This window comes from Ambystoma mexicanum, chromosome 10, assembly GCF_040938575.1.
Source record: "Ambystoma mexicanum isolate Mex_15411 chromosome 10, UKY_AmexF1_1, whole genome shotgun sequence".
Lineage (NCBI taxonomy): Eukaryota > Metazoa > Chordata > Amphibia > Caudata > Ambystomatidae > Ambystoma > Ambystoma mexicanum.
In genome coordinates, this window is record NC_090932.1 from 529,972,191 (window position 1) to 529,999,633 (window position 27,443).

At 46.3% G+C, this 27,443-nt stretch overlaps 1 protein-coding gene across 6 annotated transcripts in view; it reads right to left on the reverse strand.

Moving 5' to 3' along the window:
* The window catches only part of PASK (PAS domain containing serine/threonine kinase), a 2,072,978-nt gene that overhangs the window by 1,270,392 nt on the left and 775,143 nt on the right, over positions 1-27,443 (reverse strand). For all 6 annotated transcript variants that reach the window (XM_069618098.1, XM_069618099.1, XM_069618096.1 and 3 more), the window contains 2 exons: positions 5,928-6,197; positions 5,389-5,551 (listed from right to left, as the gene is read on the reverse strand). In XM_069618098.1, the coding sequence (XP_069474199.1) occupies positions 5,389-5,551; positions 5,928-6,197 (433 nt within the window). The remainder of the gene's footprint in view (positions 1-5,388; positions 5,552-5,927; positions 6,198-27,443) is intronic.

Below are 27,443 nucleotides of genomic sequence, written 5' to 3' on the forward strand. Positions count from 1 at the left end.
CAACGGCAACGGTATAGAGACTTTGTTGCTGCCCTTCTTGCCGAAAGCAACACCTCCATAACATCATCTGGAAGGTTCCAATCCCTGTATCTCAGCCTTTCAGATACCAAGCATGAAGGTTGAGTGTTCTGACCTCTGGGTGGAGAACGTGACCTTCCATTTGAGAGAGAAGGTTCTCTCTCCGAGGAAGACGTACTGGAGGACAGATGGACATAACTAGAAGGTCCGGATACCACGTTCTCCTGGCCCAATCCGGGGCAATTAGGATCATGTGGTTCCCGAAGTGTCTCAGCCTCCTGATGACCTGAGGAATGATGGGAATCGGAGGGAACGCGTACAATAGTGGGAAATTCCAATCCACCACGAACATGTCCCCCATGGCTCCTCTCGGGGGAAATTCTCTTGAGCAATACCTTTCGCATTTTTGGTTGGTACTGGTTGCGAATAGGTCTACCTGAGGGGTTCCCCAAAGGGCGAAGATCACTTGAATGAATTCCTGAGCCAGTTCCCATTCGTGGGACACCGTGCTCTGCCTGCTCAGAGCATCTGCCGTCATATTCTCTTCCCCGGCTAGATGAATTGCCGTTAAAGAGATTCCCTCCTGAATCGCCCAATACCAGAGCTGCATTGCCTCTCGGCACAGTGGCAGTGACCCCACACCATCTCTTTTGTTTAGGTAGTGCATGGCCACTGTGTTGTCCGTCATTATCAGGACCTTCTTTCCCCCGACAGATGGCAGGAAGGCCTTCAGCGCTAGTCTTATTGCCCTCAGCTCTAAAAGGTTGATATGTAGTTTGGACTCTGATGGAGACCAACGACCGTTTATTGTCAAATCGTTGACATGAGCTCCCACCCCAGGAGTGAGGCGTCCGTCGTTTTGTGGTGCAAGTCCTCAAAGTGGTTTTGTGGCAAATGTTGCAGCCGCTGATGGCAAAGAGGCTGCAGCTGGAGCTGGTTTAGCACGTTTTCCTCGTCCACCACGAGTGGCCTTTCTTTGGCCCCTTTGACTGGCCATTCCTCTCGTCTTTCCATATGAGGTATAATAACGATAGGATCATCCCCTCCTTGATTGCCCTTGTGCACGAAAAGGCTGAGGTTGCCTAATAGCAGCTCCTAAAGATTTGGCCGCTGCTTTTGAGGTCTGCAACCTCTCAAGGCTCTCGTCAGCCTTGTTGCCAAAAAGGTGAGATCCGTCAAAAGGAATGTTCAAAAGGCGGTTCTGTACGTCCGGTGCAAAACCCGACTTCCGTAACCACGCAAACCTGCGCATTACCGTGCTAGTGCCCATGGACCTGCTTACACTATCCGCAGTGTCCAATCCAGATTGAAGGGATTCCTGCTTGGCCTCCTTTCCATCTCTAACGATGGCTAGGAACTCTTACCTTTCTTCCCCTTCTGGTATGTGCTCCGCCGCCATTGCGATGCACTCCCACAGCGTGTACGAAAATGTTGCCAAGGCACATGTGGAGTTGGCAGATTTTAATGCCATGCTCCCGGCTGAAAATACCTTCCGTGCCCACCCATCCACACGCTTATCGTCCCTGTCTGGAGGGAGGGTATGCAAGTTTGTTGGAAGCTGTGGCTGCCTGTAGGACCAACTCTCGGGAGTTGTATGTTTTGACAGATAGATGGGGTCGCTACTGGCTGGGCGGTATTTTGATGCGAGGGACTTATTTACCGGAGGAATAGAATTCGGAGTTTCCCAATTCTTGGCCACCCTGTTTTGTAAGGCTACATGAAAAGGTAGTAATGGGTCTTCAGTCGGACCATGGTCCAATATGTCTGTTAAATCGTCTTGGACGAATTGGGCTGGTGGTCTAGCCCATCCAAAGTAATCTACCACCTTGGTCATTAACTGACGGTAAGATGGGACTGGCATGCTCTCCTGGATCTGGTCTACCAAAGTCATTCTCAGGAGAAGTGTCAATGCCACTTGCATTATGTAAAGACTCCACCAAATCCCTCATTCTGCTTTCCTCTGAGATCAAGCATTCTGGGACATTTAGGGTGCCATATTCCAATCCAAAAGGTACATTATCCTCCTCGGATCTCTCCTGTTCCTCAAAAATTGAGGTCAAGGATTTGAAAAACTCCTTCCTATGGAGAGGCTTGAAAACCTCCTCTGGGAGAGGAGGAGGAAGAGGTGTAGTACCAGGCTCTGAAGAAATTACATTATTTATAACTTTCTCCTTCTCGTTTTCTGGCTGCCCTGGCTTGGTTGGAAGCCTTTGGCGCTGAGGGTTTCGGTGTCGTCGTCGATAAAGGCGTTGACGGTGTTGACGACATTGTGGTCGTCAACGGGGTCTGCTTCGAGGGCGTCGAGGCAGTCTTCGACGATTTTCCCTTCGAGGTGTGACAGGTCTCGGACGGCATCAGTGACCTCGAGCAGTCGACTCGACTCAAATGTTTATCGCTCAGCGTCCTGGAAGGTACCCTATCCTTCCTTTTACGATCACCCGGGCTCGAGGGCGCGCGAGTGTCGGAGCGATAACACTCCCGGCCGGCTTCCGAAGAAGGCGCGGACCGAGGCTTCGCCTTCTCAAACACCTCCATCATTTTGACCCTGAATGCTTCCCACTCTTCGGAAGACAAATGTTTCGTGGGGCATTTCATCCTTTTCGGAGACTCGTCTGATGATGAGGTGGAGGGAGACCTGTGGCGTCGTTTCTTCGATTTTTTTGACGAAGACGAGCGATGAGAATCGCTTCAGGATCTAGATCGATGCCTTTCGCGCCGACGAGATTTCTCCTCATGGGGTGGGGACTCGACGCTAGAGGCTTTTCGATCCTTCCGACCTACCTGTAGCTTTCCTCTCCTTTCTCGCAAGGCCTTCCCCGTCATCGCCTGACACTTCGAACAGGCCTCCATGTCGACGCCTTCTCCGAGGTACCACAAACACTCGCGCGACTTGCATTTCTTGAAACCCGATCTCGGGGTCGTGGTCGGTGTCTATGACGAGGACATATTTCTTCTTGTTTATATTTTCTTCACAGAACTTGAGGTGCGCAGAATCTCCGAAGCAACGTAACTACGGAAAAAACGGAACTGAGGCCAACGGGCACAGCGCGTGCTACTTATACACCTGATGACGTCACCCTCGACAGAGGCCTTCGAGGAACCATCGACTCGACGACATCAACGCACAGCGCCCTCTGCCGAAAAAATTTCCGAAGAGCAGCAAAGCTGGATGGAATACATCTAAGATGAGGAATACGTTGGAGGACACAATCCACTAGAACTGTATTTTCTGCATTGCCATTGTTGCTGCAGCAAAATCCGGTGTTCATTGATTACAAAGTAAATGGGAGCTAAATAAGGCACATTTTATTCCTTGTCGGACCAAACCATTCCCTTAAAGGTTTCCTATTATTGAAATAGTTGATAAAAATGTCCTTTTTTACATGTAAAGCTTTTCTTTCAGAATGATTGACTCTTTCTGAGCGACATTTCAACTTCAAGTGGTTGAGATCATTGCCATGAGGCATAGAAAAATGTAACTGGACAGGACACCAGCAGTACATAAGTATGCATTTACATCTGAGTGATCGGCCCTTCCGTTGGCTTATCCAAGTTCAGTTTACTTTCACTACATGAACCAAACGCACTTCTTCCTCTTACAGATAAGGTGATTGATGCAGTGAAGGAGTTATTATCCCTGAAGCAGAATCTTGTGGCTCGCTAAAGCACCTCACCAGTTGACATAATTGTTCCATCAATTTGTCAGCGCTACCCGTTCAGCAATGAGTATGCAGAGTGTGTCCAACAACAGGACATCAATGTAAGCGATTTTCTTGATGAGAATAATCAATCGGAGCCCATGACTTTCTCCCTCTGACAAGGCCACTCTAAACATCAAATGTGTTTGTGGAATCACCAGTGTCAAAGGTAAATCCTAAATCAAGGAAGGTGAATGATGAACCAGCGCTTGAGATCTCGGCATTCATCTCAGTGGTGTCTGAATCGGTGGCTCTATGGCAGAGGTCAGAAACCTGCGGCACTCTAAATGTTTTAGACAACCAGACTCGGGCTGGCCTATAGGGCAATAGGCCCATGTCAGAACCAAAAACACAAAATGCTGGTGTGGGCAAGTTTTTTTTTTTTTTTTTAAATCAAAGTGGGCCACTTTTTTGGCCAATTTGGGTCAGTTTGATGAAAGAATTCACTCTGCAGCTAGTAGTTTTGACCAGTGTTGTTGAATAAATATTCTTTAAAATACACAATTTGCATCACACTATCAAAAAAACTCACCCTTTTTTTACAATTCAATCAATGTCACAATAGGAATGAATAGCCATTTGCAACGGTGGGCCACTTTTTCATTGCTGCCCGAGACAATGTTATGGCCCAATCCAACCCCGACAACTCCCATGATCCCTCAACATTGACTGTGCTTGATAGGGCTGATGGAAGTTTTAGTTCACTACCTACGGCAAACAAAAGGTTGCAGACCCCAGTTTAATGCACATTGATGTCTTGAGTGCCATTGATGTCATTTGACAGTTTCCCAACAGACATTTTTGTAATGGCTGAAGGATTTGAGTTGGATCTAAAGTCAGCTTCCCCTCCGTAACTTTTGGAAAACGAAATTTAGATTTTTGCTCTTGGGCCAGTGGTTTGTTTTTTGCTGTTTTTAACCCCTTCAGCAACCCTGGGGTTGTTTGGATTTGCTCTCCTTCTCACCTCAGGGAATATGTAGAAAAGCAATACCTATGTCCTGGCAAGGCTTGGAGGTTAACCCTTTACAAATGTCAAACTTATTTATCATGCAAAAGAAAACAGGTACACAATTACTCACAACCTATGTTCTTGCTATATTTCCAGCAGGATGTAAAAACTGCCTTTTTAAAATACTACAGAAATTGCACAAAGCCATATCTTCCCAGAACAGATAGAAAAACAGCACATGTAATCCTAGCACAGACGGCCAGCAAAGCCCTTCAATGTAAAGAAAAGCTTCCTAAAATAATCTTTTTCTGAAGCAAATGAAGTGAGCAGGAGCTTGTTCCAGATTTCTTTTCTTAACAGGCAGAAAAAGAGTCTCGAGGGATATTTGTGAGTTTTGAACCCAGCACTGATTGGTCAGAGGTACGACGGCTGAAGTGCATTGGCTTGAAGGGGGACATACACATGTTTTGTATAGGTTATGCCAAGGATGTAAATCATTTTTTGAAAGTTGTGGTGGTTACCAGCTGGAGAGGATAGAACAGTCAAAGTACAATATATATATATATATATATATATATATATATATACAGAACAATGACCAGTGTAAATGGACAGGTTTACATTGGGTGCACTAATAATCAGGGCTTCGATTAACAGAGTTGTTGGTGCAATACTGTAGCTCATTTCCAACATTCTAAGCACCATTTCTCCAGCTCCACTCACCATCCATTGACGGCACTAGAAGTCCATCTACCTGCTGGATTCTCCTTTTCTTGGCAGCCTCATCATACCCAGTATCAATGCCAAACACCGAAGGCAGGTGGATGGAAGAATCGACCACTGTGTCCATGTAGTCATAAAATCCAGGCATAAGACATGTGATTGGCTGTAGTATAAAATGAATAAATGATTCCATGTGAGAAGGTAGCTATGTGCAATAGAACAGGTTCATACTACAAGATAGACCAAGTGAAATTAGAAAAAAGGAGACATGCGAGAAACAGCATTACCCAAAGCACAGGCTTCCCCATTATGCGTTATATATCCTATACCCACATGAAGAGGAAACCTCACTACATGCCAATTTGATCTAGCAGCAAATCATCACCTCCAGCATTTACGCAAGAGGTCATTTGTAATGCCCTTCAATGATTAATCTTCGGATGGTCAAATAATGAATTTGGGTTAACATTCGTCTACAGAGGAGTTAAGGTAGTCAGATAGGCAAACGTAGAGCTATCAGAGTCGCCCCTAACACACACCTTTCCCAAGAGCTCTTCTTGGTTATAGCCAAACAGGGTTAGCGCAAAGAGGTTGTTGATGCCATATATGGTTGCATCTGTGTTGAGCGTGATCAAGCCGCTGACACTGGTGAAGACCCAGATGGTTGCAGCGTACATTGGCAACAGCAATGGCATGTTCTCTGGTTTCTGACTTTCTTGTTCGTCAGAGGCAGCGGATCGCAGCTTCAAGCTCAACGGGAAAGTGGTGCCCTCACGAGAGAGTCCCACTGCTCTCTGTAACTTCAAGGCCTGAAAGAGACATAGGGCCAATTTAAAGGGCAGCAGCTGGACATAAGTACAGTGTTTGTTGTTCCACACAGAACGTAAAGCAAGAAATGTTAGAAATGATCAATCAAAAATATAAAATGGTCATAATTTAAACTAATGTAGAAAAGACAACATCTAAACCGAAAATAACTGCATTTTCTTAACACATTTTAAGCTTGTACCAAGGTCTGATAGAATGACAGCATAAGTAAGGGAATTTATTTTAGACTTTTTTTTTTTTTTTAAGTAGACCTTGTAGCTTTAAGGCCATAGGAAGGGGAATGTATAGGGAAAGTTGAAGGAAAGACTAGGCTCTGGGAGGTTTCCATAATTTGTAATTTAGATATCTGCATTTTGTTTTTTTAAAATCGAAAACAATTGGCACCATTACCAAGTCGGGGTGATTGAGGGTGGGCACTGCTAGTTGTTAGCTTAGAATACGGTTTTAATATTCAAAATTGTCTATATCAGAGCACACCTTGAGACCTAGGCACAAGGTTACCAATAACTGCAAAAAAAAAGAATTAGAAATCAATCTAATTCTAGGTGTGCTCACGTTGGGCTCTCCGCTGGACCTGCAGTATATATGTTGGTATCATTTCATGTCTAAAATTCCATTACAAATTGAAAGTCAGAAGCTCTTATAGTTTTTTTAATGCTGCAAAATCTTAATTGGAAGGCAAGAAGTACATCCATCAATTCAGTGCCATCGCATGTAGTTAATGCATTTCGGACTGTGTCCGTGTACAGGGCCTTAAGGCACTGCATATAGTTACTCCCATACATTATTTTGTTCATTTCACTTCGGCAAATCAAAATGTGTTTCAAGCAAATCAAGATATATTTACATGCAGCGTTTGTTTCAACCTGTCATGAACAGCATAATTGTGATCAAAATCAAAAAAGAAATAGAAATGGCCAATTCAAACCAATATTACAAATTAGATCTACACGAACCGTGTAGATGGAGTACAGTAACGTGGAATCAAGGAGAAAGGTAGACAACAATCCGTTAGAACTCACTAGATGAAATTCACTTTGTAACTATACATCCACGAGTAGTAAATACCATTAGGAAATCCGCCTTTACCTGATTGTATGGCTGTGTGGCCTATAGTCCTATGCGTGTTAAATATATCAGAATGGCATGACTCTGAAAAATGACCAGAAGAATGCGTGCTCAGGGTTTAAAATATGAATAACTCGATGTTGCAATGGTCATGTAACTCAAGGGAGTTGTTCAGCCTACCTAATGGTGTAGCTGCAGAAAATGTCAATGTTGCGCTGTATCAAATAAAAGTTAAATGAATCCCAGTCAGTTAATTTGTTTAATAACCTTTATATCAGACAGTGTTTATCCGTTCGCTACAAGAGCTTACTTGCTGTCCTCTCTGAAGTTCTGTCTCACGACGCTCGTAGAAGCCGGCGTCTGCCGTGGAGTGCTCTGTATACAGAGACTCTTGGCGTTGTCAGGCGACGTGACGCTAAGCGTCCCGGAGCGTGCTGACGTGGTAATTCTCTCATCCCCCTAATCCCTGGAAACAAGGCCTACTCGATTTAAAGTATAATTGTACTATAGCATTGCTTACATGTCTAAACTAATACAAGATCAGTGTTTGATGTACGCCTCTGCACAGGTAGGCGTGATGTGTATATCTTGGGACCTGGCGATGAAACGCCCGCGTTCGATTATGCGATGACGTAGCTATCGCGTTCCGCAGGTTCGTGTTGCTAGGGCCTAGGGGATGCCAGGTCTTCTGTAATTCAAGTGCTGTGAATTGCTACCATTGCGTTATTGCTGTCTGCCTGTGTGTGGATCAGTTACCATTAAACTCACAAAGCTTGAAGTGTAAACGCCATTGTTCGAGTGAATCTCATACTATGGTAAAACTGGCTGGTCAGCATTAGGTTATATGTGTTAATCATTTTTTGCAGTGAGATTCTTGAAGTGGTCGTATTATGCGAGGAGACAGCTAGGGTAAGGTAGATTTATATTTATTTCTACAGCAGGTTTAGTATATGCGATCAGGCCCCACAGCTGAGGCAGTCAACGGACACTAGTTTGAAGCTCGACATTCTCCGCCGCCGTCATTGCATTCCATTCACCCTTTCATCACGAGAGGCTTGCGAGGAGTCCCGTGATGAAAGGATGACATGATGTTACACATCTCCCCTCCTTAACTTATTGTCATTCAAAACAGTCTACTGAGTTTCTTCAGTATCTTCCATGCCCTTAAATAAAGTCTTCTAAATGATCCGGTTTCGACAATGCATTCCTATTAGATGTAGTCTTCACCCGTTCCCCCATGCAATCCAACATAGGTCTCACATGCCTATCATTCTCCTCCACATTCTCATTCCCCTTACAACTTGCTTGTCCTTCGTGTATCGGCTCATTTGTTATCACATTTTTGCATGGTTTGATCACACATACCCTCTCCATATTCCAGACTCTTCCATCTTGTACTCTCACTGCATGTTTGTAAACTTCAATCACACTCACTGGCTTGGACCATTTGCAAGGTCCATCTCTCATCACTGGGGGTAGTTTAATTCTCACCAGGCTTCCTGCTTTAGGATCCTCATTACCTTTGTCTTTTTTCACATGACTATCATGAGCTGTTTTGTTCCTTATTTGTCTGTTCCTAATATTCTCCACTACCTCTCCAAAGTCTTTCCTAACAACCATCTCCCTCCCCAACCAGGATGGAGACAATTTGGTGTTTGCTCTACGTCCTCTACTCAACTCAAAAGGTGATAACCCAGTAGTACTATGAGGCGTGAAGCGATGAGCAATTATTTTTCCTTTTACCGCTTCTTCCCAGTTGAGATTATTAGCCCAGGCCCAACGAATGGCGTCCTTGAGTATTTTGTAAAATCTCTAAACTACTCCATTCGTTTGCGGGTGGTATATTGCACTCCTTTTATGCACAATAGAATTTTCAGTACAGAACTTTTCCATTTCTTTTGATCTAAATTGGACACCATTGTCCGTTAATATGCTTCTCGGGAAACCTTCTCTAGCACATATTTCCGACATGAAATCTATAATCATCCTTGCATTCATGTTAGGTTTAATTGAAACTTCTACCCATCTGGTCAACAGATCAATGACCACTAAACAAAATTTCTGCTTACCATCACAATAAATAGGCCCTAGTATATCCATGCCTACTTCATCCCAGACTTTTCCTGGAATACTCGTTATTACCATTGGGTATTTTGCACCCACACACACTTTGTCACTCTCATTACAAAGGATACATTCTCTGATGGTTCTCTCGATCTGCAAATCACATCCTGGCCACCAATAATCATCACGTATTCTCTGTTTGGTCTTCACTATTCCTTGATGTCCTTCGTGACCCAATTCAATGATCTTTTGTCGTAGAGTCACAGGTGGAATTATTCGATCTCCTCTCATAACTCTGTCATTCATCACATTGAGTTCATCTGCAACTCTCCAATATTCCATGAGATTACATTCTTCGAACTTAGTCTTCCTAAGGTTCTCACCGCTTTGAATAATTTGTCTCAATCGACCCATATCTTCATCTTTATTTTCTGCTTCCTCCCATTCTGTTTTAGATATGGATATTGTTTCTATATTCAAGATAAGTTCTGAATTCACTTCACTTTCATCGTCTGTCTCAGAGTTGTTAGTGAGACGTGACAGACAGTCTTCAGCACGATTTTTCACTCCTGGTACATATCGTACATTACAGTTATATTCTTGTAAAAGTATGACCCATCTCTTGATTCTGCTTGACACATTATCCAATCCTTTATTCATAATAACATGTATTAACGGTTTATGGTCAGTGCGAATTTCCACCTCCACTCCCCAGATAAAATTTCTGAATTTCTCTGTTGCCCATTTGATTGCCAAAATGTCTTTCTCTATTGCAGCGTATGACTTTTCTGCACCTTTTTTAACAACCTTGATGCAAAAGCAATTAAGACTTCTTTCCCGTCAACTTCCTGGGTCACGACAGCGCCTAAGCCCAAGTTGCTAGCATCTGTTGTAATTATCGTCTTAATACCACTCTTGAAATTCTTTAACGATGGTGCCTTGTTCAATTCCGACTTGATATTTTCAAATTCTTCTTCACATTCTACATTCCATTCAAATGTTTTCTTATTTAACTTTTCACGAAGTGGAACTGTATGCACAGCAAAACTCTTTATAAACTTCGAATAGTACTCTGCCATCCCAATGAATGTACGTACTTCTTCCTTTGTTTTGGGTCTAGGCATGTTCACTATGGCATCAGCTAGTTATTTCTTTGGCCTTATGCCTCCAGCAGAAATGGTATGTCCCAGATATTCAATCTCACTGCGATTGATGTTACATTTATCTCTACTGAGAGTCATTTCAGCTTCGTATAATTTCTTATAAACACGGTGTAACCTTTCATTATGTACTTTTTGATCAATGCCATGCACTAAAATGTCATCTTGGAAACACACAATTCCTTCCTCATTTTCAAACAGATTGTGCATAATCCTTTGAAAAACTGAAGCAGCTGACGCTAGCCCAAAAGGCATTCTTCTGTATTGGTATAATCCATCTGGTGTCATGAATGCTGTCATCTTTTTTGATTCTTTATGCAATTTAACTTGATGGTAGGCCGATGTTAGATCAAGAGTAGAAAAGTATTTCGACGGTCCGATGGTGGACACAATCTCTTGTATATTAGGGAGTGGATGTCTGTCTGGAATTACACTTTTATTTAATTCTCTCATGTCCACACAGTCAGTTTTCCAGATTTCTTTCTTAACACTACCAAAGGTGAAACCCATTCACTGGTGTCTATTCTTTCAATGATCTTCTGATCCTCTAATACTTTGATCTCCTTTCTTACCTCTTCTCTCATAGAAAGTGGAATGTTGCGCATCTTCTGCGCCACAGGAGTATGTCCTGGCTTCATGTTGATCTTATGGACATATCCACGTGGGCATCCAATTTCTTTTCTGAAAACTTCCTTTATCATGTCACCATTACTAGTGATCTCTTTGATTTCTTGGATTCTCCCAAAATCACTTTCAACTGAGTATACTGACTCATCAGATGCAGCATCTAATTTCACCTTGAGTTTGCTCTGGTGAGTCCGCTCAACAAAGGTGTTCTTCCCCCTTTGGTTATGTATATTTTTCCATTGGCCTTCCTTTCCTTGAATTTGAGTGCTCCCCAGAACCATCCAACGACATCTATCTTAACACCTCCATATGCTCTGGGTTTTATGTCTGGTTCATGCAAGTATTCATGTTTCTTCTTGTCCGACAGACTCTGTGGTATTAGGGTATACTTGGCCCCTGAATCAATCATCATTTACATGTCGGTTCCATCAACACACACTGTAGCTTTGGGGCTTTCCATTTCTTACTCATTTTCTTCATCTGTTATAACAAACACGCATTCTTCTCCATCTTCATCACTACACCCATCATCTCCTATCCAATTAGTGGAGGTGTTCTGCATCCTGCAACATCTGGCATAATGTCCCTTACCCTTACATTTACCACATATGATCTTTAGAGCGGGACATTCTGGGTTGTCCGCCCAATGGTCTGTGCTATCACATCTGAAACATCTCCCGGTATTCTTCCTTCTGGAGTCATCTCCTCGTCTGCGTGGACTCTTCCTTTTTACCTCACCATTATTGACTCTAAGGCTTGATTTTTTTCTTTTATCATCATTGCAAGGTAATCTGCTATTCCTTTCTGACTTGTATCTCCTATTGACATTTTCTGTCACCAGAGCTATACACTCATTGTTCTTGGATGAAGTGGGCATATTGCCCTTATCTCTCGAAGTTTCATGTTTAATTTCAACAGTTTGCATTCTGCTCTCTAATTCCTTGACACATTTCTCAGTGTGCTCTACTTCCTTGGCTACACGCAAAACTGCGTCTAAATTGGGATTATCTTCAACCCACAACCTCTCTCTTACTTTATTACTCCTACATTCCAAAATGAATTGGTCTCTTAATCTCTCATCTAGTTGGGTATTGAAATTGCATGTTTTAGCTAATTTCCTCAAATTGGTAATATATTGTTCTACACTTTCACTTTCTCCCCGAGTCCTTTTGCCAAACTTATACCGTTCCAAAATGGTACTCAATTTTTTTTCATAGTGTTTTCCCATTTTCTTCACTGATCGTTCATACTCATTGAGGTCAATATCTTCATCAGAAGGCAGATCTTCGAATTTCTCCTACCCTGCTGGGCCCAGACAATGCATCAACAGAGATTTCCTTTTTTCCACGCTACAATTTTGACCACATACAACACCGGCATAATGTTCGAATGACTTTATCCACCTTTTCCATGGAATGACTGGGTCACCAACATCTGACAAGAAAAACATCGGTGGTGGCACACTGTTGAAGGACATGGTGATAGTGGAGAAAACTTGCAGAGGTGTAGTAGATGACTAAAATTAACAGTATGACTCATCCTCTTATTTTTTTTTCACAATATTATTGTCCATATACCAGGGCACCAAAATATATGTCCAGCTTGGTGTTTTGTACTGCCCCAATTGTATTTAATTTTTTTTTTCTTTTGACTTAATGCAGTGCAAATATGAATATTGTAATTTCTGCTTGTTCCTGTGTATATTTCTGCACTTGTATAACATGTAATACGGTAAAATCAGATGCAGGAAATGGGCGTGTCCATGGGTTTCCACACGGAAGGAAAACAACACGCAACAAGTGCAGGGGACACAGACAGAGTCAGCACGGCACTCACTTGATAATAAACGCTACGGCGTTGCGGATTGCAGAGGCAGGATCAGTTGGAGCGGAGCGGCCACAGCTTATGATACAGCTGTGTGGCCTGCTACACGCTCATGTAGCAGCTGATCATTGGAGCGGAGCGGCCCAGCCACGGCTTCCGAAGCGGCTTCGAGGCCTGCTCTATGCTCGTAAGGATATGTAGGAGTCCCGTGGGGAAAATAAGCAGCGCTGTCGTGAAATGGGCGGTGGGGCCTGAATTAATCCTCGTCGCCACTTGAAGTGGTCGTATTATGCGAGGAGACAGCTAGGGTAAGGTAGATTTATATTTATTTCTACAGCAGGTTTAGTATATGCGATCAGGCCCCACAGCTGAGGCAGTCAAGGGACACTAGTTTGAAGCTCGACATTCTCCGCCGCCGTCATTGCATTCCATTCACCCTTTCATCACGAGAGCCTCGCGAGGAGTCCCGTGGTGAAAGGATGACATGATGTTACAATTCTGTAGACATGTGCCAAAATATGGGCATGTCTGAAAATATGAAGCAATACTTCCCCTCACTGTTGTGAAATAATTAAACAACAAATGCATATTTTTGGTCAATCATATTTTAATACCTGAAGGAATCTACATAGTATAACAGTCATAATACATATAACGCATCTCCTTGCTAGTGTCCACACCCAATCATCATGGTTGGTTCCTAGGTAACACCAGGGATGAGCGATAATTACTACGTCAGCATGCTTGGGGACACTTAGCGTTGTGTGTCGCCTGGCAACGCCAAGAGTCTCTTTATACAGAGCACTCCACGGCAGACGCCGGCTTCTATGAGCGGAGTGAGACAGAACTTCAGAGAGAGAACAGCAGGTAAGTTCTCGCAGCGAACGGATGAACACTATCTAATCTAAACGTTATTAAACAGGTTAACTGACTGGGATTCATTTAACTTTTATTTGATACAGCGCAACATTGATATTTTCCGCAGCTGCACAATGAGGTAGGCAGAACAACTCCCTCGAGTTACATGACCATTGCAGCATCGAGTTTTTCATGTTTTAAACACAGAGCACGCATTGTTCAGGTTATTTTTCAGAGTCATGCTGTTGTGATATATGTAACACGCATAAGACTATAGGCCACATTGCCGTACAATCAGGTAAAAGCGGATTTCCTAATGGTAATTACTACACATGGATGTATAGTTGCAAAGCGAATTTCATCTAGTGAGAGCTAACAGATTGTTGTCTAACTTTCTCCTTCATTCCACGTTACTGTACTCCATCTACACACGGTATGTGTATATCTAATTTTTAATATTGGTTTGAATTGGCCACTTCATTTGTTTTTTTATTTTGATCACAATTATGCTGTTCATGCCATGTTTGTTTATTATTTATAGTGCGGGCCTCACCCAGAGGTATCTGGGCGCATGTTGAAACAAATGTCTCATATTTAAATATCTTGATTTGCCGGAAACACATTTTGATTTGCTTAACTGAAAAGAACAAAATGTATGCAGTGCCTTAAGCCCTGAAGACGGACACAGTCCGAAATGCATCCGCAACTACATGCGGTGGCACCGAATGGATGGATGTACTTCTTGCCTTCCAATTAAAATGTTGTAGCATGAAAAACTATAAGCTACTGGCTTAATTTGTAATGGAATTTTAGACATGAAATGATACCAACATAGCATACTGCAGCTCCAGTGGAGAGCCCAACGTGACCACACCTAGAATTAGATTGATTTTCTTTTCGCAACTATTGCCAAGTCGACCTTTTCACATTCAGTCAGTGTTGGTTTCGACAGTCTTCCGTTTTACCATTGCTTTTCCAGTCCTTTTGTGCTTTACACATGTAGGGAAATCTGACAAAGACCCTCAACTGTCAGGTAACTTGTTTCACGCGCACTCCAGGAAAGGGAGAAGGGCAAAGGTTTAAAAGCGCAACAGTATTGGTGCGGGCTACGTTTTCCCGTAATATTCTGTTATTCTACTATAAACAGTTTCGACTAGATAAAAAAAAAACTTTCTAAATAATATAAACAAATCATGCACCAACCAAACAAGCCTCAACCCCGTGCTACAGTCATTAAAGCCATTAGCACCCAGGCATCACGCTTCAGAGGCCAATAGTGTTAGGAAATTAACAAAACTGTTCGCTTGGAAGAAAGAGCAACGAACATTCATGTGCGCCATCATCAGAGGGAGTGCTGGCTAAACATACATGGATGCCATGGATACATGAGAGGGGTGCTCAGGAGAAAGCCCGGTCTTGCTCATCCTGGCAGGAGAAGCAAATACATGGCGGCATCGCAGAGTAGGAGGGGTGAGGCTGTAGGCGTGACCAGGAAGGTAAGGTGGAGGGGCAAAGCGAGGCAAATCACCTCCCTATTTCATGCTTGCCCCACCCGAAATGGTGCTCTGCCCCTTCCACACCTCTATCGAATTATACTGAAAGGCGCCCTCCTTTGGCCAGCAGTCAACCACGTTTTAAAGTCTCTTTGTATGCTCAGCTTTCCTTACTTCTGGACACAAGCAGATCACAGGAAGAGATGGGCCATGAAGATCATTGGGTGGGGGCCATCAATTTTGAAAGCGGGCTACCCACATGTTGGACAAACTATTTGGTAAAAGCGCTGCTTACAATCCAATATCAAACAAAAAAAAATGCATTTTCATACCGAATGCCACCAGTTGTGATCTTTAATCGGAGTTTTTTCGATGGTGGGAATACTCACACACACTCTGCCATTCTTGTAACCCTTCCTGAGAATGCTTCATTTTAGGAAATCATTTGAAGATGTCACTGGCTTGTAAAACTGTTCAATCGAAATATAATGCTTCTATTGTTTTGATAGCAGTTATTAGGCATGTGAGCTGTGGGTTTCCTGGGTACTAACCTTTGAGTTTCATAATGGAGGTACGAGCTGCCTCATCCAAAAAATGCATACCTTCTCCTGGCTAAAACGTTTTACAGCAGATTTTGTAAAAGCAATAGCAAAAGGTCAGGTGGTTTACAGGCAGGTTTAAACCTAGAACATCCATCCAACGATTACTCAACCTGCTGATCTTCCTTGGTTTATTTCTACTTTAGTATGTGTCCCTCTACTTTCGAAGAAATCAACCTCAGATGTGGATCCTTGATTGTGCTCAAATTCACTCTATTGCCAACAGTGGAGTTATGTACAGGACTTTAAAGCCATTCATGTGTTTAAACTCCAGCCACATTACACACAGATACATTTAGGATGTGTAGTCAGAAAATGAAACCTGTAAGCATGGTGGGAAGTTGCCAGTGCACTCCCCTGCACTCTGACCCTGTGGGTGATTTGCCTTTTTTAGACTTTCCATGACTACATATTATTTGAAGCTGAGCCGGGAGTGATGCCATTTTCAGTTAAAAGCACAATGTCCCTAGTGGAGTGCTCACTCTAAACTGTGAGCAATGTCTTCTCATTAAAAGGAATTTTGTCTCTTTCATTTATGTACATCATCCATAACAACAAGCTGCATGCCTAGGTCAAACTAATATGACCAGGTAACTATCGCACATATATAGCCTAGTGGGAGGATTGAAAACCTCTCAAATTGGCCTAGGTCAGGTTGAAATGCTATACCAGCGGTTTATCACATTGAATTCTGACACTTCTACATCTGTCTTTACAGTCGTAAACAAACTACAATTACTGTACATGAATACCCAATAAGGTGTGCTGATAGCAAGTGCTTGAATATCACTCACGTCCAAAATGATGGGCTTTGTTTTGCAGATTGAATCATAGGCATAATAAGTAACAGTGGGTTAGTCATTTGCCCTAATAGGCATTACATATGTCTGTTCAGATACTTACAGGACTAAAAAGGAACTGGAAGAAAGGTGTCTCAATGGCATGTAGTAATCTGTCGATTCCCGTTCCCCTCCCTGCTGGCACACAACTACAAAGATATCACATTCAATGTGCACATAACAAGCGAACTAAAACCTTTAAAGATAGTCTGGGGGAGAGGGTGGCTGTAATACAACGGCAAGGTTCATTCATTTGCTGCATGGGCAGGGTCGTTGCATGCAACCCTCCAACAGAAATAATGAGTTTAAGTGCAACACTGGCAGCAGAAGTGAACGCTTCTCTCAGACAGGTTATGGTGTAGCTTGACATTTCTGTACCTAGTCTATGTGTCCCCCCCCCCCTCACCACCCTCCTCACAAAACTGACATAGCACTTTTTAATTAAAAGTTTTGCAACATTTTCTTATTTCCATGTAGCTAGCCCACCTAATCCCAATAATTACCTCAAACGTTTATTTAATTTCTTTTTTTTTTACTTGTTTATTTGTAAATCAGCACACAGATGATAATTCGAATACAACATTCAATTAGCAATTACCTCCGGTTCAATACTCCCATAAATCCCCAACCCCCCCCTCTTCTCCCCCCCATTCAACTGACGTTGCGGTCTCGTTCTGCAAGGGCAAGGTCCGGCTCCCCGTCCTCTGATTGAAGTGCTCTTGCCACGAGACGTGGTTTAAATGTTAATGCTGGGAAGTTCTGGTCGTAGTCTAACACTGGAGCCCACGTATTTTGGAAACGGTGGAGGAGGCCCCTGTTAGCTGCTGTGATATTTTCCGCTATTAAGATGTCCCACAGTTTCAGCCACCATAGGATCATTAGGGGGCCCTCTGGAGATTTCCAGATGTGCCCTACCGTGATCTTGGCAGCGAGGAGTAGCTGTGTCAGGAGGGCCGCCTTCCAGCCAGTTTTCGGGTAAATACTTGGGATTGGGACTCCCAGTAGGATAGGTTCTGGCTCCAGTGGTACCGCCACCTGGGTGATGTCTGCTATTGTCGCAGTGCATTGGGACCAGAACTCCCTTATCACTGGGCATGACCACCACATGTACATATAGGATCCCAGAAGGCCACAGCAGCGCCAGCATAGGGGGTTCAGACCTTGGTTAAAGTGGTGTAGTCGGAGCGGCAGGTAATACCAATGCAGTAATAGTTTATGTGCACACTCCCGGTTGGTGACACAGAAGGAGGATGAGTGTGTCCTCGACCAAATGTCGACCCCGGACTGGTCCTCTATCGGGTGCCCCAGGTCCGCCTCCCACTGGCCATATAGGAGGCCCTGGCGGTAAGGAAGTCTACCTGTAACATTCTATAGAGGGCTTAGATTATCCCCCGAGCCGGTGGGTCTGCAATTCTGAGCTGGAGGGGGCTAAGGGATCGAGTAGCCGCCGCGCGGGCAAAGAGGTGGGAACACCAGTGCCTCGATTGCGCATAGGAGCACCTGTCTGTTTCCGCCAATTGGAAAGGCGCTCTTGCATTGCTCGAAGGAGAGCGGTTGGTCCCCCTCAAAGAGCTGACCCAGAGAACTAAGACCTCCCACTATCCAATTCCCAAAATTCGGCAGGCAAGATCCCGGTGTGAAAGCCGGGTTGTGAAAGACTGGGGCGGAAGGGCTCAGATCTCTCGGGATGCCTTTACATGAGTCCAGTCCCATGCTTTTAAGGTGTGCTTAGTAGAGGACAAGATGCCTGGCCAGGTCCTGCGCAGAGAGATGGGTGGGTGGGGGGAGAGAGATGTGGTAGGAGGTGTAGGGGGAGGGGCAGTGAAGACTTTTCAATCTCCATCCATTTTGGGCGTCCCGAGGCGATGGCCCAGGCCTGTGTGTGATATATCTGTGCAGCAGCCTGGTACTTCTGGAGGTCGGGAACTCCTAAGCCACCTAGCCTGGGTTGCTCATCATGGTCTGCTGGGAGATCCATGACTTTTTACCCTTCCAAATGAAGCAGAAAATGTTCGGGTGGAGCGGAGGCCGTGGAATTGTAATGGGGAGGGAAGAGCATGCGTAGAGGAATCGTGGGAGGGGATTCATTTTACACGCCGTGATAAGACCTAGGAGTGAGATCTATTGCGCGAGCCATCGGTCGAGGTCCTTCTCTAAGTCTTTGAAGAGTGAGAGGAAGTTTGCCCGGTAGGTGTCGTCCGAACGGGCTGGGATCTGGACCCCGAGATAGGGGATAGATTTTCTGCTCAGTTGGATCAAGCATCTGGAGCTGAAGGACTCCGGGTCCCACTGTTCCAGTCCAATCCCTAATGCTGCTGATTTCCCAAAGTGGACGGTAAAGCCAGATACCCTCCCAAACGTATGGATCTCCACCAGGGCAGCCTCTAGTGAGGTTGCAGTATCCGTTATGGACAGCAACACGTTGTCCGCATAAAGAGCGATTTTGTGTTGGGAGGGGCCCACTCGGAGGCCTTTGACCCGGGGGTTAAGGCGTAGTCTCTGGGCAAGTGGTTCCATGACTAGGGCGAAGAGTAGGGGCGTGAGGGGACAACCTTGTCTAGTTCACAGGTCAGTGGGATTGGATCGGATAAGAGTCCATTGACTAAGAGTTTTAGGGGCATGATAGTTAGCTAGTATCAGCCTTCTCAGGGTGGGCCCGAATTGAAAGGACTCCAGGGTGAGTCGCAGGTATTCCCAGTCTACTTTATCGAATGCCTTGTTTGCGTCTAGGGCTAACAAGGTCAACTTCTGTGAGTCTTGATTCGCAACGTCTATCAAGTTGAGGACCCTGCAAATGTTATCCGTGGTTGATCTGTACAGTATAAATCCCATCTGGTCCGGGTCTATGATTTCAGGGCGAACTCCCGCTAATCGGTTTGCTAGGACCTTCGAATATATGTTAGCGTCGAGATTTAACAACAAAATTGGCCTATAGGAGACGTTGTCCCTAGGGTCTTTACCCGGTTTGAGGGCGAGTACCGTGATCCGATATGATATTTTATTTGTATCGCGCTCGTACACAAGTGTTTCAGAGCGCGACTAGGCATGGGAGGGGAACAAGGGAGAACAGAGCACAACATAAAAACGATCTTACTAGGCCCAGTGACATTGAGAACGCTCAAGTGCATGGGAAAGGGAAAATGGAAAAAGTGCATGGAAGGGGGAAGAGTGGAAAGTGCAGAAGCCGTGGAGCGCAGATAAATAAAATAAATAGAAAATTGAGGCAAACTGTGGTAGTGCAGCCAGCAAGTGACAAGTGCTGTGTTTAAGGCAGCAGACTGGGTAAGTTTGAATAAGTGCAGAAAAAGAAGAAAAATGGGGGAGGGCTGTATGGGTACAGATACAGTCCCCAGTGCAAGGGGTGACCAGGAGGCAGTGCAGGAAGGTGGCTGGCTGAGCAGGTACCTGGGCCCAGGGGACAGAGGGTGGCCAGGTGCAAAGTGCCAAGAGAGCAGATCAGCAGGGGAGAAGGGGAGCGAAGGCAGAAGCAAAGAGGAAGGTTTTGAGGTGCTTCCGGAACCGGAGATGGTTCTCCTCTTTTAGAGTGGCAGGGAGGCTGTTCCAGAGGGAGGCCCCAGCCGAAGATGGAGATCTACCCCCAGTTTGTTTCTTTGAAAAACGACTGACTCTTAAGGAGTTAGAGGAGCGAAGAGCTCGAGAGGAGAGGTATTTGCGGAGGGATAGCTGAAGGTATTTTGGACCCAGGCCCCAGAAAGCCTTGTGGACAATGCAGAGGGTTTTCAATTTAATCCTTGCATCCACTGGGAGCCAATGGAGAGATTTCAAAGCTGGAGAGATATGATCCCAGGGCTTGAGGCCAAGGACAAGTCTTGCAGTCCTGTTCTGGATAAGTTGTAGAGGGCGGAGAGTAGAGGCAGGTAGATTTAGAAAGAGGCTGTTACAATAGTCCAAGCTAGAGAGAACCAGAGCTTGGGATACCATGAGCTTCTGGGGAAGGAGAGGAAAGGCAGAATACCTCTGAGGAGGTGCAGTCGGAAGTTTGACTTTTTAGAGACATCAGAGATATGGGCCGAGAAGGAAAGTGTGGAGTCAAAGATGACACCAAGGTTCTTGCATTGAAGGGGTGATAGTTCCTGTGACAGCAAAGGAGTTAAAGAGAGTTGGCAGGGAGGGCAGCAGTTGGGGGCGGAAAGTTTTATAGAATTGAGTCGTGAATCTGTAGAGGCTTGAGGTTTTTGATGGCTGCGTCGACCTCCTCACTAATAATCAGAGCTTCCAGGTTCTCTTTCATCGCATCTGAGAGCCGAGGGAGGGCCGCGCCCCACAGGTAGCTTTTCTCTTCCTTCAGTGATCGCGGGGATGCAGACATGGTGTCTGTGAGGTGGGCAGCTGCTAGTTGTAGCTTGTCTCGCTCTACAAATTGGACCCTGAATTGGGGGTCACGTAGGCCCTGGATGGTATTTCGCTTCTTGGCCTTGGTGAGTTTCTCCACCAGGAATGTGTTTGCTTTATTACTTTTGGCCTAGTAGCCTTGCTTTGTTTTAGCAAGCAGCTGTGCTGTGTCCGCTGCGTAACGAGCCTCAAGCCTCTTCATAGTTGCCTGCAGGGCCCGGTGGGATCTCAGGGTCCAGCCTTTGGCCTTACAGACTGCCTCCACCTCGTGGACCTCTGTTGGGGAGAATTCTCATTCTACGGCTAATTTCCGTTACCTAGAGAGTCCCCCAGCAGCTTTGCTGGATTTGAAGGGTTTGTTTCTTTTCTCCTGCTAAGAGTGAGACTTTATTTCCCACTCTTAGGCATTTTTGCGACGTGTGTTCTAGGCTATTTTTGTGTTTAATGTCTATGGGATTTTCTCAACCCCATAGGAACCATCTTTATTCACATGTGTTACACAGCACCCTCTATGCAGTGACACAGGGGTGTCGTAGCGACCCCCAAACATAGAGGCCATACCCTGGGACTGACTACTGTCTCCCAGGGCATGTAAAGTCCCCATTGACTTTACTAGTCAATTTTTATGAACTAAACTAGTACAAACCATCTTACTACCGTACAGTCCCTCTCTAAAAAGTTTCTGGCTGGTGGCATTGGTTACTACCGTAAATATTCGACCGCAAATATTTCCTATGGGATTTTCCCATCGTTCGAGGCTACCACATTTTCTGACTGCCTCTAACATACCGCCAGTTTATTTTTATATTAACTTTACTCCGGTAGGTTTTATTTGCCAGAACTTTAATATAAATTCTTTCTCGTGTCTTTCTCTAAACTCCTAACCCAGGTCGGGAATCCTTTGTTCGTCCGTTTGGCAGGCTTCTGCCAAGAAGCCCTCCTTTCGGCGCAACTGAGTCTGGGGTGGGTCCATTGTGTGGGAGGGGGGAGTAGGACCCCTGGACAGAGTTGCCTCCGCAACCCATTTCACACTCTATCCTGATAGGCTGGAGGGTCTCCCGCCAAGAAGACCACTCCACTGTGAGAGTGACAGCTAGGCTGTATGAATGGGGCTCTTTTTGCATAAAAGCAGGGTCCTGAGGACTGGAAGAGCAAGACGTCGCCACTGGAACCAAGAAGCCGAAGAGGAGAGAAGCCAAAGACATCTGCAACGAGTGAACCACTGGTGCAGCCCTGCTGCAGCGTCTCACCACTTTTCTCCACACGACGAGAGAAGATCTTCATCTGCAAGAGCCTTCTTCCCTTGAGCTAGTGGGGCCAACCAGTTTGCGAATCGCCTTCCTGGACCTGCCTTGGTCGAATCGGCAGTACCCTGTACTCGGAGGCCGGATAGCCAGGCACCAGTCCACCTGGACAGCGATTTAAAGGAGCATGCCTTTTATTCGTCGGGCAGCACCGCAGCTGGTTTCATCCCTGGGTAGTGCAGTAACTCGAACCTTCCTCCACGACGAGAGCCTCTCTTCCTCTGCTGGATCCCCCGAACTTCAGGAACTACCAGGAACAACCGCCAATGCAGGAGTCACTTCTTCATTTTAAAGGTACATTGTTCCACCAGGCCGCCCTTTCTTCGCGGTAGAGCTAAAGGTGTTTTAAATCCTTTGCCTACCTGTTGGGCTGCATCCACCTTTTCGAAATCGTTAACCAAAGACCTGACTGCAGCTACAAGAACATTTTGCTCCTGGGCCCTTGCCCTTAACCACTGACTCTGGCACAGGCCTTCCGACTCTGGCTTCATTTGTTAGAACTGCCTTCTTTAGATTGCTTCTCAACTAGAACTGTGTTGGTGCACCTACTTCTAATAACTACCCTTTTCTTCCCCGTTCTAAACCTTGTGAAATGCCATTTTGCTCAGTTTTCATTTAAGTACTTTCTATACTGATGCACTGTCTTGCTTAATCTGGTTCACAAACCTATGGGAAGTGTTGCTAGGGTATATAAGAAGCTATTTCTGCATAACTTGTGTTTTCCCTCCCTTGTGAGAAATTGCTAGAGTATCCCTTGTGTGTGGTTTTCACTGTGCCGTTTTGCTTCACTCTGGTTCACTTGGTCTACAATTTAACAAGGGAGTGTGTATATTTTTCTTAGACTTATTTTAACTTGCTTGATGATTGTGATAAATGTGTTCTACTAGAAGTGTATAAAATAAATATAGATCTACTTTTTAATACAAAGCTTTGGTCAGTGTTTCCTTGTGCCATAGTACTATAGGCTTATTGTATAAACCCTAAATACTGCTCATCTCCCTCTTGAGACAAGTCTGACTGCTCAGCCACAGCTACCAACTAAATCTTTGTGGTACAGACTGATACCAAAGGGGATATACTGCTGTCACCTGTAGTTCTAATCTTCTGTAGTACTCCCTAAGGGAACTGCACAGGATTGTGCCTAACAACCTCCTTTTCCAGGGCTTTGCGGGCCTGCAGTCTGTGCTTGTGGAAGGCGGCTCCCTGGGCTATTAGCGCTCCTCTTATCACAGCTTTCATTGCATCCCAGGTATTAGCTGGGGAGGTATCCCCATTCCAATTCTCTGTGAAAAAGTTCTTGAATGACTTCGCTATGGAGTCTCGCAGCGGCATTTCTCCCAGAATAGGGTCATATAGTATCCATCTACGTCCTGGGGGAGGGTCAGGGTCGTGGGCTCGGAGCGTCAAAGTGACAGGAGCATGATCATAGAGCACCCTAGTGCCAATGGTTACTTAGTTTGTCAACGCCAAGACCTGAGCGGAAGCCAGCAAGAGATTGATTTGGGAATGTGTTCTGTGGACGTAGGAGTAGAAAGAATAGTCCGGCTCCTCGGGGTGAAGCACCCTCCATGTATCCACCACATCGAGGGTCCTGAACAGTTGGAGTAGGCTTGCTGCCTCCTTGAAGTCTTCGCAAGCGGGTGCGATTTGTCTTTAGGAGGGTCCGGGATACCACTGAAATCTCCCCCAATATTAGTTTGGACTTCGATGAATTGCGAGAGGGCTTCCTCTAGAGATGCATAGAATTCTTCTTGGTTGTCATTTGGGGCATAGATCGGGATGAGGGAGTAGAGTGGACCGTAAATCCAGCATTTGACCACGGCCCTCGGGACTGAGCAGTGTGTCCAGGATTTGCGTTCTGAGGTCCTTTGCAAAGAGCACTGCAGTGCCCCCTTTCTTGGAACCATTGGAGGCTAGGAACTGCACTGGAAAGAATCTATCGCAAAGCCGGGTGAAGTCCACTGGGGTCAAGTGTGTCTCCTGGAGGAAGACCACTGCAGCTTCCTCGTTCTGCAAGCGTCGGGAGCGTGGATTTCCTTTTGGGTGGGGAGTTAAAACCTCTAACGTTTAAAGGAAGGAACTTCAGTTTCCGGTGCAGGGGAGGTGACCCCAGGGCTTTTGCGAGCTCTCGGGACACCGCTGGGGATGCGGGGGGAATGTTTGGACGTCATCCGCAGGCTTAGTGAAGATGAGGTCATTATGCGGCTGAAATTTTAACTCCCTCCAACAGGAGGGTGAACATGTAATGGTCCGGGAGGCCGATTTTTTGAGGTTTTCGGCTCCCTTGGCCAACAGGGTGATATCTGCTATTCTAGCCAACGGGGCATGGGCGGTAACCAGGTACTGAGTTCGCCTCCAAGGGGGACTAGATGGCATACACCTTGGAGGGGGTCATGGCCCGCTCAGGGCCCGCAGCATCATAGTTATTTCCAATTCCGCTGTCATTCATCTCAGGAGCAAGTTGCGGCAGCTTCACTTCACATTCCGGCGCCTCTGCAATTTCGTCCAAGCCGGATGTCTTTGCTTAGGGGGAGACCTGTTTGACTCCTCCGGAGGGTGATGCGGACTGTGAGAGGGTTAATTGAGGAACCTCCGGACGTAGTATTGTTGCAGCGTCTTCCATGTGGCTCACCCTGCGTTGGGTTCCTTGGTAAGAGAACTGTAGCGCAGTGGGGAATAGCCAGCGGTAGCGGACCTGGTGGTCTTGCAGAAACAGGGTTAAGGGCCGCAGAGTTCTTCTCCTCTGCAATTTTACAAGAGGGAGCGCCCTGTAAGGTTAACTCATCTTGAGAGCGGCCTATGGACGAGATGGCCTCCTTGGTGGGATAGAAGTGGACCCTCGCTATCACGTCGGGGGGAGTCTGATTCCACCCCTCGTCTTGGGCCTAGCCTGTGGGTGCGGTCTAACAGGAGTTGGGCTTTATCCATAAGCGGGAGCAACGATTGAAAGAATTCACCCACATATTCGGCTAGATCTTTGTCTGGTACTGTAGAGGGGACCCCACGGATCCGGAGGTTGTTCCTGCTGGGCTCCATTTTCCATGTCCTCCTGTTTAAACTCCAGCACCTCACTCTTGTCCTGCAAGGCTTGAGTTGAGTGTTGCATTTCTACCAATGCTGCGGTGTGTCCCTGGGTTAGATCTTCAACCTCCCCGACCCTTTGTTCCGCCTCAGTGATTCTTTGATCCGTTCGCTCCAGCCTCATAGTGAGCTCCGCCATGCAAGATCCAAACTCTGCTTTAATGTCTAGCATGAAGGACTGGATGTCTTCTTTAGTTGCTAGCCTTCCCTGCTCTTCCAGAGTCTTCTGTGGCGTGAGCTTGAGGAGGGGGGGGGGTCCGATTTTTTCCCCTCATCTACTGCGAGCAACATGGTTGAAATGTCTGAGCTCTTGGACTGTTTGAGGTTTTTAGCCATAGCTCACGGTTCCGGGTACTTTGGTGGTTGGTTCTTCAGGTTCTAAGGTCTCGGAGGACTTGGTTGACTGCTCCTCCAAGGTCATCCACTGGGGGTCTTCCCCCCCACTGCTGGCCCATAGGGTATAGGGCAGTTCCTCTTTAGAGGATCAAGTGTTGGGCTTGAGGCTGTCTGCGGGAGAGGGGGTGGGTGGGCCGGGGCGTCCCAGGAATCAGCAGGCAAGGGAATCACCACGAGAGCTGGCTGTAGCAGGCTAGCCCCCAGCAGGCAGCAGCCTGGGTCAGGCAAGGCTGTGGATTGCGCCAGGGGGCTGGTTGCTGTGGGTGGCTGCTTTGGGGGTTGGGGTTCTGGGGATAGGGTCTGAGACTTGCTGGTTCACCCGGGAAAGGCCAGTTGCTTATTGGTCACTTTGGTCTCAGGGTCTCTTTTGACCAAAGTGCGGGCGCAGTTGGGAGGGGGTTGTATGGGCCTTCTTCTTTTACCTCCTCTCTCCTACCTCTCAGGCCCCTAAAATCTGTGCCTCTGGGGGAGTAGGAAGCCCGGCCGCATTAGCCGGGGGGACAGGGGTGTGTGTGAGGGCCTATCGCTGGATTCAGCCCAGCAGCTCCAGGTGAGCAGGGCGCTCGAAACCCCAGGCCAGCGCGTACCTTTCACCCCCTGCCGCACCGTCAGGTTGCTAGAGCCTCGTTCTGTGTCCCACGACATGTGGTTGTGCCTCCTGGCCACTTCCACTGGGCGTCATGTTCCAAGGAGCCCAAGGAGATCCCGGTCTGGCCATCCCCGGGGCACGATGGATGCCCCAGTGCTCCGGTGGTGCTGTACCTCAGCAACAGGAGATTCGACTCTCAGGGCGGGAGGAGAGTCCAGTCCCCGCTGGGATTTATTTCCTCCAGCTGGGGCCTCTCTCCTCGCAGCGTCCGATTATGCTGCACTTGTCCTGTCCTCTATGGATGGTGCCACGCCAGCTAACGGCTGACTGCAGTACTTCGCCGCGGGCTCCGGAGCCGTAGAGTCCGCGGCGTTTCGATGTTCTGGTCCTATGTCGGGGGATGCTCTCTTCCAGGTTCAGGGGACGCCTGACATTAGGAGTCCCGTCCGCTCAGCTGCGAGCTCGCAATTGTCCTTCGGGGAGCTTCATCGACGTCTCCCGGCCAGCTACTTACTGGGTCTCCCTGTCTGCCATCTTGGGATGATACAGCGGGCAGGGGGGGCCTGGTGTGTTAGCTTCGTATCGGGGCATCGGGCACCCCAGGAGCCCATTCTACTTCCGGCGGACTCTGCGTGCCTTCTTGTAGCTGCCGCTGCAGGGGTGACTTCAGGTAGTCGGCGGAAAGGTTTAATTTTAGCGGATACCGCAGGTCCTGAACGGAGGCCATCAGAGGAGCTGCCATATAGCTGGCGCTCCTGGCCACGCCCCCCCCTTATTTTATTTCTTATATCGCGCAACATGCCCATGGGCCTCAGGGTGCACAGGGTTTATGTTTGGATGCTGCCTCCCAATGTGGACTTCAGACTCTAGAGCAGGTTGCAGTTTACATTGGTATTTGGGCTCTGAGCCCAGTAATCCCTGTGAGCGAATCAAGCTCAAAGTTTCAAAGTTGACCATTCACGGTGTCCATCG